Genomic DNA, 12,196 nt, shown 5'->3' on the forward strand with positions numbered 1-12,196 from the left:
TCTGTTACACAGGCAAAGTAATGTGAAATAGTTAGAGCAGTGGTTCCCAAAATGGTGTGCCGTGAGACAAGTTCAGATGTGCCTTGGAATTTTGTGACAAGTGACAACCAACCATACATTATTATTGCAATATACAAACACTCTTGTATAATTATTCTTTAATATACTATAAAAATAAATAGGAGCAGATCTGTTTGCCCACAATGCGTCGACATGCCTTGAGATTTTGACTTGCCCATTGGTGCGCCTTGGCACAAAAAGTGGGAAAACCGCTGAGTTATGGAAATAAAATAGGACCGATACACTACATGTAGCCTGTGTTGCTTGGAGTACCACAGGTGTTGGACTCGTCACATGGGATAATGGGACAACGGATTGTGCACTAGAGATTATCCACTTAAACCCTAAACCCTATGTGGCACATTGTGAGGTTGTAGATCAGCTATTTTAGCTATTTCTGTGTGGCACCGAGCTATAACACAGGGCATAAATGGTTACCGTAATCAGATTAATTGATTTAGTCGAATTTTAAAAAATCTATTAGAATCCTTTCACCTCGATACTTTATACATACGTACGTACGTATGTATAAAGTAAAGCATATACGTATACATATATATACAGTATATACGTATATTATATATATATTGTAAAAAATCACACCCAGTGGGAAGTGGGCGGTGTGGTCATCACAGTGGTCATCACAGTGATGGAAGCTCACTTAAAGTGCATAGTCCTATTTATAGGTTAATTAATTTCATCATGTGTCTCGCTAGCCAATCACAGTGCTGAATAGAGTCATCCAATAGTCAGCCAATCACAGTACAGCTAGGGGTGTACTAATGCTAGGGGTGTACTAATTATGAGCCAATCACAGTACAGCAAAGGGTGTACTTATGAGGTGTCCCAACCCCACTTATAGGGGCGGCTACACCGCCCAAAAATCACACCCAGTGTGAAGTGAGCGGTGTTATTTAGAACAGTGGTCAATGGTCATCACAGTGATGGAAGCTCACTTTAAAAAAAAACGTGATTTTTTTTAAGTGCGTGGTGCTATTTATAGGTTATGAATTTCATCATGCGTCTCGCTAGCCAATCACAGTACTGAGCAAAGGGTCTGAATACTTATCAGCCAATCACAGTACAGGTTATGAATTTCATCATGCGTCTCGCTAGCCAATCACAGTACTGAGCAAAGGGTATGAATACTTATCAGCCAATCACAGTACAGCGACCCCAACCCCACTTATAGGAGCGGCTACACCGCTCTCAATTATTCAATTAGTCTATAAATAATTAATAGTTGCAGCCCTACCGTGAATTAGGAGAGATTGTAATAATTCAGGTGAGAGTAAGATGGACAAGAAGATGGACTGTGAAGGATGTGAGGAGAGGGGGAGGGGAATGACAGGTTTAAATACTCTCAATCAAACTCAGATGTGTGCAAACATGACTAAGGACTTTATTAACCAAATCATTTTCCCTGTAATATCCACAAATAAAAGTGATCTCTTTATATATATTCACATTGTATAATTTCATAGTGTGACAAAAAAACATCTCTTTTTTTCATTTGGATTTCCAGCCATTCCTTATAATTGTCATTTGATCAGTCGCCATGCAGTCGTTTGGAAAGGTTGGAAAAAAAAACGTTACGATTGGTCGGCATTGGCGGTCGTATCAGGCTCCTCTGTCCTCCGCTTCCATTGGCCCCTCAGTTACCCAATCACAGATTTCATCACACTGCGACAATAAAGTAAAAATAAATTAAGAAAGCAACGTTCTCCCATTTAGCTCCACAGTCCTCATTTCCTTTTTGTTTTTTCGTTGTCTTTTTTTTTTTTTTTTTAATATATTTTTCTATTTTTATATAATAATAATAATGACTATAATTATATCCGATATAAATTCAATAGTATTTTTTTCTCTTTCTCAAATTTTTAAATAAATCATTTTGGCAATCTTCATAATGTTGTCACTTTAGCATAAAAGAATACTCGAGTAGAAAATAAAAACTGTGAGAAAAAACTTCATCAGACAGCCAGGAGAAGAAGAGGAAGGGGGGGGATGCAAAGAGTGTGAACACAACGGAGTGAGTGAGAGAGAGAGAGAGAGAGAGAGAGAGAGAGAGAGAGAGAGAGAGGGGGGGGGGGGTGGGGGGGCAGAGAGAGAGAGAGAAAGAAGGAAAGAGAAGGAAAGAAGGAAAGAGAAGGAAAGAAAGAAAGTAAGAAAGAAGTAAAGAAAGGAAGGAAGAAAGAAAGAAAAAGGAAAGAAAGTATAGCATCCAGGTTCAGATGCACATGGGAAACAGATCTATATACAACATCAGCTGTTGTGGAAAAAACTGTCCGTCCGTCCAACATCCGTGGTGTGTGGTACTGTAGCCTACGTGTGCCTCCTCTTGTCCGTCCTGGGACAGTGTTGTATGTATCTGCAGTAGTCCAGTGTCAGCAGCAGTCTCCAGTGGCTTCGTCTCAGTGTTATACCAGGGTGTAGGACTTGGCATAGGGGTTGTTGCTCTGTTTCAGGTGTCCTCTGGAGTCCAGCAGGGACTCCTGTGAGGTGCTGAGCTTGGCAGCCTGTGCTTGGGCCAGGTCCCCCGAGGCGGGGCCCTCTCCCCCCCGGGCGTCTCCTCCTCCTCCCCTGGCTTCTCCTCCCCTGGCTTCTCCTCCTCGGACCTCTCCTCCTCGGACCTCGCCCCGGGCCTCTCCCCTCTCCCGGGGCTCTCTGTGGGGCAGGGTGGAGGCGGTCCCCGGTTGCCACTGCTGCACCTCCCGGGGCGAGGGCACCTCCATGGGGGTGGGCTCCATCGGAGGGGGCCTCTTCAGGGTGCGGCTCCTCTGGGGCTCCAGGCAGGTCTGGCCCATGGCTCCTCCTCCTCCTCCTCCTCCCGTCTCCCCAGTAGCACCAGCAGCAGCAGCACCACCGCTTCCTCCTACGGCTCCGCCATTGCTGCTGCCTCCGCCTCGGGCCGCTGCTGGCACGCCACGGTTCAGCAGGAAGTCCATGCGGAGGTAAGGAGGCAGGTGGACCAGCTCTCCTCCTGAGGAGTCACACACACATCATGCAACGGTTAGTTAAACCCATGAGGACCTGAGGCCCGTTCTACAAACGCCTTCTAAATCAGTAGTTCTCAAACATTTTCGTGCCAAGGACCCCCAAAATCATATGTGTTTGGCCGCGGACCCCCCATCTGAAAATGTTTTGTGCAAAGGACCCCCAGAAGAGAAGATCACACACTTTCACGATTTTTCAAAAATGTTCAGAAATAGCAAATGTACAAGCTTTGTGAGCTTGTAGATCTGCTATTTTCAAATGTTTTTTTTTGCCTAGCTCTACTCTCCTAACACTGCTGCATCATTGTGCCTTATTGCCTATGCCGCAAGCCAATCAGAACGCTTGTTACATTCCAAAATGACTTAGGCAGGAAGTGCCGAAGTCTTTTTGACTTGAAAATATTTTTGAATGTAACAAGGCTTCTGATAGGCTGAGAACATTGTCAATAAGGCAGAATGAATCAGCAGTGTTAGGAGAGGCAGATATAAATACAGGCAGATAAACATGACTTAGGCTAAATTAGTTTTTTACTCATGATTGCCTAAGTCACATACTGTAGATGACTTATAGGCACACACACACTCACACACACACACACACACACACACACACACACACACACACACACACACACACACACACACACACACACACACACACACACACACACACACACACACTGTGCTTTTGTGTGCCTGTGTGTGCAGAAATGCACTCTTAATTCATTCTAATTTCAAGAATTGGCTAATCTTTTACTCGTGTCCCACGACACCAACGGTTTGAATACCCTAGATAACAGCACCAGAAAGTAATACAGGCTCATAATTCATACTTTTACATTATTTCACACCTCTATGCACTGGGATAGTGATATAGGCTATTGATTTATATCATTCATCATCATATATTATATTCTGCATGCTTCGTCAGGGCCACATCTCCTCAGAATATGTACTGCATGATTATGGAACAGAATATATAGGATGTTCAACTATATAATCTAATCTTCCACTATCATATTAAGTTAGAGATTCCATGAGGATTCTTTCCTTTAATAATGTTATCATTTTTCATTCCTACAGGAACGCTCAGGGGCGGATTACAGTACATCTTCCTAATCTGTTATCTAATTCCCATTCAAGCGTCTCTCCGTTTCTCATGGGGCTATCACATGGAACAGGCCTGCGTTGGTGGTGTGCAAATTCTTTAACTCTCCACCACGCCTGTGGTTTAATCGTACAGGATGAGAATGAGCTTCATTCGGAGCCGGAAGATTTGGCAACCTGTGAGCCGAGATAAACCAAGTCAGATTTAATACAGCTATACTTAATGAGAGCACCGTATTTAAAAGGCTTCTCCGCCTGGCTTGAAGCAATTGTATGAAGTGCTGCTGAATAATATGAGTATGAGAGGGAGAGAGAGAGCACGAGGGAGGAGGGAGAGAGAGACATTTTGATTTGGTTGAATGGGTTGATGATACTGCCATTTGTAATTGGATTACATTTAACCATTATTATCCTATATTAAAATTGGCTTAAGGGAGGACTGGCCGGCCGGCGGGCGGACCTCTGACGCTCATGTCACCAGACCAAGACTCAGATACTGATGACATCAGCGATCTCCATATATATGGGCATAAAAGGGACAAGGACTGATAGATACAGAGATCTCCATATATGGTCATATCAGTCGGATTGGCGGTGCGACGCCAAACCTCTAGTACCATATAACCACATAATGAAAATAGCTGATCTACAAGCTTGTAACGTGTCACGATGCAACGTGTTGAGTAGATAAGCGTTTTAGCTATTTAGTGAAATTGTTTGAAATTGTTTGAAAATGTAATATATTATATATATAATTTAATATCCTTTTATTTTTATTTTTATTTTGCAATTTGTTGAAAGTTTTTTTTTAAACATTTCAGCCGCTGAGATCAGCAGCAGGCTGACATCTTGTGAAATGTTGCGAAACCATTTGAAATGTGAAAAGTGACACCATGTTGAAAGTGGTTTCACAGAGTTAGTGAGCTGCTCCTCACATAAAGAGGGCGGTCAGGTTACCAGAGGCAGCAGGGTGTGCTTCAGGAGATTGAACACTTGATTAGCAGAGGAGTCCTCTGTACAGTTCCAACAACACTGGAACATAAATCTTTCAGGGGGGGGGGCGCTGAGATCAGCAGGCTGTAACTATTCTACTCTGTGTTCCACACACACACACCCACACACACACACACACGCTCGAAGCGTTGCGTTTCGAGTTTGTAGATCTGCTACTTTTGCTGTTTTTGAATTAGAATCCTGAAAAGTAACAGTTTCGGACACATGAGGTTTCCACCCAACAGAAACGGGGGAATGTGACACTATGCCAACGCGCCAGACACACAATTAACCCATGTGCACATACTGTACCATTGACACACACACACACACACACACACACACACACACACACACACACCACACACACACACACACACACACACACACACACACACACACACACACACACACACACACACACACACACACACACACACACACACACACACACACACACACACACACACACACACACACACACACACACACACTGTTCTTAATGATCGTACAGATATGCCTGTCTCTGCAGAATCATTCCGACACGCGACCTTGAGGCTGAAATGGTCGGGATCATTGGAGGCCATGAATAATTTACAGTGCGTTATAATAAACCTGATTAGCGGCAGCGGAGATGATGAATGGCAAGCAGCGTTAATTGAATTAAATATAGATTTAAGTGTTTCTATGGAAGCTTATTAGGAATTCATTTCTAAAAATCCATCAGCCTGTAAATTGCAGATCGCGGTGTAATGGGACAGTGCATGTATTCATAATACGATGGCAAGTCTACAGTATATGCCATGCTATTAATCTCAGTGTGTGCGTATGTGTGTGTGTGGGTGTACAAGTGTGTGGGTGTACATGTGTAGTATGTGTGGATTGTGCCATTAACTCAGTCTGCGCTCTTGTAAAGGGTGATGTTTTCATATTCTCAATCGCGGCTGTCTATTAATCATATTCACACGGCAGCCATTTTGTTTGTACATCGGAAACAGGATTCTCAAAATGATTAGTATTTCGCCGCTTATATACTAACTGCTTAAGTCTTACTCTTGCTTTTAGTTGATTTTTAGATCTCTGTGTTGTTATGCATGTCCTCACTGTTTTGCCTGATTCACTGCCTTTTTTTCTTTTCTTTTAATGTTGTTTTATGCTTTTGCTTTTCTTCTTTTTTTCTTTATTGTTAAATTAGTTGTACTTTTTCTGTAGTTGTATTCTTGCTCTGTAAAGCACTTTGAGCTGCATTTCATGTAATGAAAGGTGCTATACAAATAAAGTTTATTATTATTATCATTATTATTATTATACGTCCTGCGTCACACAAAGTGTTCTAAATTGAATGTTGAGGTATGTTTCATATCAACATTCCAAGTACTATGCGCAATTTTGAAATAGATTATAACTGATTCCAACCCTATTGGCGTGCAACTCGGACGGCACGCTTGTCCACACCCACAACCAAGGCCATCGGCAGATCGGCTGCTCGTGCGGACACTCGCCCGCCTAGCGACTCGCTCGGAAGCACCACACGAGCCACGAGGCCCACCACACGAACCACGAGGCCCACCACACGAACCACGAGGCCCACCACACGAGCCAAAAGGCCCACCACACGAGCCACAAGGCCCACCACACGAGCCACAAGGCCCACCACACGAGCCAAAAGGCCCACCACACAAGATAAAAGGCCCACCACACGAGCCACAAGGCCCACGAGGCCTCGTGCGTTGTTCTTCAGAAGTGTGCACAGCTACATCCTGCTAATCCTGCTAAACACCTAGTTTTTAGTGACCCTCAGACCCTTAGCCCCACAAGGTCCAAGGGTCATCTGATATTAGTCATCCAAACACATGCACATAACAAATGGCATCTTTATGGTCGTATCCCACTGTTGCTCCAGCGCTCGTGTAAAAGTTTACAGGCAAAAGCATTCAGGGGGAACACAGTGATGGGATGAGATATTTACAACAGGTCAAATGGATCTGGTATCCCATGAGAGACACATGGAGAGAGAAGCGTACGGGGTCAGAAGCTGTTACCCTCTCTGCCAGTTTAGGCTGGGGTCACAGGAGCTAAAAGGAGAGACAAAGAGAGACCAGGCGATGGAGGGAGTGATTGACAGAAAGGGAAAAAGAGGCTATCCCCCTCCCTGTTTACTGCCCCGTGTGACGGATAGGTGACAGAGAGGAAAGAAAGAAAGACATTGTGAAAGTGTGATAGAGAAAGTGAGAAAGAGAGACAGAGAGAGACAGAGAGAGAGAGAGAGAGAGAGTAAAAAGAGTGTGAGAGAACAGAGACTGTGTATGGAGAAAGAGTGGAAAGGAAATGAGAGAGAATCAACCCCCCTGTGTCTAGCGCATGTGTTATGACCATAGTGATGGATAGGAGAGGTCAGCACAGGTCATGGTGACGGTAATAGAGACAGAGATGAGGGTGAGGATGAGGTCAGCGGTTAGATGTCCGTCAGACTGCTCTGATTCAACTGGGTTATGGTTCTTCTTTGGAACAACAGATACCATAAGGTACCTAGTACTACCTACACTGATAAATCCTACTTGACTCTGAGAGTGTAAATGTTGACCAGAAGGGGTACACTTGTGTTTTATATGCAGGGGATCATTTGTGGGGTGAAATCATCTATAGCCATAACTGTTTCTTTACATAATTATGTAACCTAAACTCTTCCTACAAAAAACACAACGTCTCTGTCGGGTGGAAACCTCATACGTCCAAAACGGTTACTTTTCAGGATTCAAATTCAAAAGTAGCAGATCCACAAGCTCAAAACGTGTCGCTTCGCGCCGTGCTTTGAAATTGTGGATCTGCTACTTTTGATGCTTCTGTGTGACGCTCTAGTATGATCAAATAGGGCGTTAATTTACGAAAAAAAACGTTCAAAAGGTTAGAATATGGACATAAGAGGTTTCTGCCCGACGGCCACTTCAGGTCAGCCTATAGCTTCCTTCATGTGATGTTACAATGTTGACCGCAACAGGAAACAGGAAACAACACGACTTGCGTGCAATCCATGGCTCATGGTAAGTGACACCAGTGGCCAACGCTCTCGCTAATACTTGTACCACGCTGATATTTACACTGAATGCCCTCCATTGTGGCAGCAAAATGCTGTTTTGTATAGGGTGACAATGGCTGGCGATCAGGTTGACAGATAGCCTCTGTTTGCCCCCATTTGGCCTGTGTGTATGTGATAATGAGCACCGAAACTTTAGACGCACGCTCTGATCGCCTGCTGGCTGTTGGCTAGAGCTCAGGTATCACGTATCACACACACACACACACACACACACACACACACACACACACACACACACACACACACACACACACACACACACACACACACACACACAGACACACACACACACACACACACACACACACACACACACACACACACACACACACACACACACACACACCACACACACACACACACACACACCTGCAGGCCAGACACCTCCTGCGAAGCCATCCATGACCCAGACACCACATTGTATCACGACAGGACAGGAGGCATTTACCTGAGCCGAGAGAGTTTGTGTGTGTGCATGTGTGTGTGCGTGTGTGTGTGAGTGAGTATGTGCATGCCTGCGTGTACCTGTGTGTGTGTGTGTGTGTGTGTGTGTGTGTGTGTGTGTGTCTAGCAATTAACAAGTCGTCTCTGTCGGGGTGGAAACCTCACATGCCCAAAACCGTTACTTTTCCAAGCTCGTTTTAACGTTCATTTAACGTGTAAATATTATGTAGATAAGAGGTTTCTGGTGTGGTTGTACTCTCAGTGTGTGGTCAGCAGTGCGGGTGTGTGCTCCGTGCCAGACGGTGTAATCAATCCGCACAGCCGGGGCTGACGAGCACCGCGGGTCAGGCGAGGTAAGAAAAAAAAAAAAGGACCGCACAGATCACTTCCTCAAAGTGCACACGCCAGCTAAAACACGCCGCTGGAATTCATCCCTTTTAATAACATTTTCTTCTTCACAGATTAAGAGTGCACCTGGGGGCTGTTATCGGAGAATCCATATCTTACCATTTTTATTGATGATGTTGTAATGTGTAATGTGTTTTTTTTTTTTTTTTTTGGCCGGGCGGTAAATCTAGACTATGAAACTTTTAGAGCATCCCCACCCGGGGAGGTGGGGGCTCTGCTGCTGTGGGAAGGACCTGGGGGGGGGGGGGGGGGGGTTCTGCTTGGAGCAAAGTCTTATGTTTTCATGATGGATTACGGTCTTATTTGTCTGGTGGGGTTGTGTTAATACTATTATCTGCAGCCAGGTGCACTGTACAGCACAGCAGTGGTTCTCAATGACCCCCAGGCGCCCTTGAGTGGGGGGGTCCTCGATCCAGGGGGTCCCCAGCAAAATGAGTTAATATACTGTAGCATCAAAATCTGTTTAACCATTATCTTTAACCCTATTTTATACGTTAGTCATTGGAAAATAGCCAATCTACAAGCTCATAGCGCATGTTCTCAGCTTGTAGATCTGCTATTTTTAAAACATCTTGAAAAAATACTTTTGAAACATTTTAACAACACTTATCTTGTACGCACACCAAAAATATCTATAATCTCACAGATGCACGCTTTGTGAGCATATACTAGATTAGTGTGTGTGTGTGTGTGTGTGTGTGTGTGTGCGCGCAGGTTATTCAGGACCTGAATGAAGGCATTTTATTCCCCTGGCACCTCATTAATTCATGAATCCATTTCTTCACTTGTCAGGTGGCGACAGACGCCAGAGCAATATTCTCTTCTCTTGCCATTTTGTTTAAAACAAACAAGCAAACAAATCTGATCTAATTTGTGTGTTTTCTCTAGTTTGTCAGGAGTCCAATATTGCTTCTCAGTTTTGCTGAGTGTGCCTTGGCCTTAAGGGACCTTAGTGGAGCCAGCTTACTGTATTCTAAATAAAACAAAAAAAAAGGTTTAACTTCTTAATGAAATGCACGACAAAAAAAACATCAGCTTTTGAGTTGTACTGTAAACTATATATTCATGCTGGAGAAAATAAATAATTAAGCGAAGTGCATCTGGTGTAATAAAGACAACATTTTGCCAAGTAAGGACTTACTGTAAGTTATTAAGTACACTTTAAAAAAAAGTGCAATCATTTTTGACAGACAGCCAAAGAAGATCTCTTATAATGGTTGTGTAATAATGTCTAATGTGGAAGTAAGCAAACAACTCCATAGTGATTCAGATTATTTTTCTGTATCCATCACACACTCAACCACTGAAAACCCCAGCATCCGTATTCTGGGAGAAAACCTTGACAGAAAATAGATCTACAAGTTCACAAAGCGTTCAGCGAAGATATTTAATGTACTGTAGAGTGAAACCAGGAAAGGTACGAGTATAGAGCCCTGATGGACTCCGTTGAACCAAGTATAGGGTTTAAGTGGTTAAAGGGATAGTTCACCCAAAACATAACTTTTTTTCTATCGATTAGTCGTTTTTGTTGCATTCCTAAGACAATAATTTGATGAAATGCGGACCGGTAGGCAGCGGTTCCGGTAGAAGACACAAAGGAGACTCTTTGTGTCTTCTACCGGAACCGCTGCCGGTTATCAAATTATTGGCTTAGGAATGTGACAAAAAACAAAAAATATCCATGACTTCGATTCCGTAGCTCGGTGGACCTTGGTGTGTGTCACTCCCCGACTCTTTCCCCGTTTCCTGTCAATCTCCACTGTACTATCAAATAAAGGCAGAAGAGCCCCCAAAAATATCGTAACAAATTTAGACCGGGAACGCATCTGTGTCATTTTACGATTTATTTGGCTGAGTGCCGCGCTATGAGCTTGTAGATCTGCTATTTTTGAAAAATCGTGAACATTTTTGCAAATCTTTGAAGATTTATTTTTTAAGGCGAACATTTGTACCTCGAATCTTTGCTTCTGGAGATTCTAAATCCTAACAGTTTTTTGAAAAAACGTATGTTGCTATATATCAGTGGTGCTCAAACCTTTTCACGTCAAGGACCCCCAAAATTATAATGTATTTGGCCACGGACCCCCATCTGAAAATATTTTGTTCCAGGAGCAAAGATTCAAGTTAAAGATGTTCGCTTGAAAAAATATATATATTCAAAGAATTGCACAAATTTCACGATAAAAAAAAGAAAGCATCTACAAGCTCATCAGGGTCTTGATGCTGATCTACATCACTTCGTGCCGCGCTATGAGCTTGTAGATCTGCTATTTTTGAATAGCCAAAGAAATCTAAAGAATTACACAGATGCGTTCCCGGTCTTAATGGGTTAAATATCTAAAAAATATCAACAACAAAAAAATGTCTGTATGATGTGCTGCTCACCGGGTCTGTGTGCCTTGGGCGCGGCCATGTTCATGACCCGGCTGACGTCCTGAGGTTTGGGCGGGGAGGCGGTGAAGCGGCAGATGCCCGACTCGGACGGCGTGCTGGAGGTCAGGCTGTCGGTGTAGTCGTTGGTCCCCGCCGTCATCTGCTCCGACGACGTGTCGGAGATGAAGCACTCTGTGATGGTGAACTTGGCGTGGCGGAGCTGCTCCTCCATCTTGGCGTGCTCGTAGGCCCGGGCCAGCTCCTCGTAGGTGGAGGAGGCGCTCTCCGTGGACACCATGCTGCTCCGCGCTCGGTCTGCCAAAACACATGATTATGGGATTCAGTGATGCCGTACAGTGTTGATTACGTCGACTAAAACTATGACGAAAATTGTTCGACGACTACCTTTTTTTCACTGACGAAAATTAGATAAAAACTAAGCTACAACGACTAAAACTAAGACTAAATATATTGACAATTTCGTCAACAAATAAAAACTAGACTAAAATGTTAGTGAGGGACTAGTGGAGAAGAGATCCAGTAGAACTAAAAGACAAGTCATTTTATGTTTGGCTGCGCTCAGGTCTTGCACTCTGAAAATGGCAGATCTACAAGCTCACAACGCGTCGTGCTGCGACGTGTTGTGTAGATCGGCTATTTTCAGCATGCAACCAAGTGTAGAATCAGCCATTACGACGCCATCAAGGCACCGCCGAAA

General features: G+C 43.8%; 1 protein-coding gene across 2 annotated transcripts in view; it reads right to left on the reverse strand.

Moving 5' to 3' along the window:
* Positions 1 to 2,480: 2,480 nt before the first annotated feature.
* The window catches only part of dscamb (Down syndrome cell adhesion molecule b), a gene marked incomplete at both ends in the record, with an annotated part of 238,455 nt that continues 228,739 nt past the window's right edge, over positions 2,481 to 12,196 (reverse strand). For both annotated transcript variants that reach the window (XM_080429643.1, XM_080429642.1), the window contains 3 exons: positions 2,481 to 2,579; positions 2,706 to 3,043; positions 11,491 to 11,793. In XM_080429643.1, coding sequence (XP_080285769.1) covers positions 2,481 to 2,579; positions 2,706 to 3,043; positions 11,491 to 11,793 — 740 coding nt within the window. The remainder of the gene's footprint in view (positions 2,580 to 2,705; positions 3,044 to 11,490; positions 11,794 to 12,196) is intronic.

The sequence above is a fragment of the Gymnoscopelus braueri genome, assembly GCF_963280865.1.
Source record: "Gymnoscopelus braueri genome assembly, chromosome: 5".
Taxonomy (NCBI): domain Eukaryota; kingdom Metazoa; phylum Chordata; class Actinopteri; order Myctophiformes; family Myctophidae; genus Gymnoscopelus; species Gymnoscopelus braueri.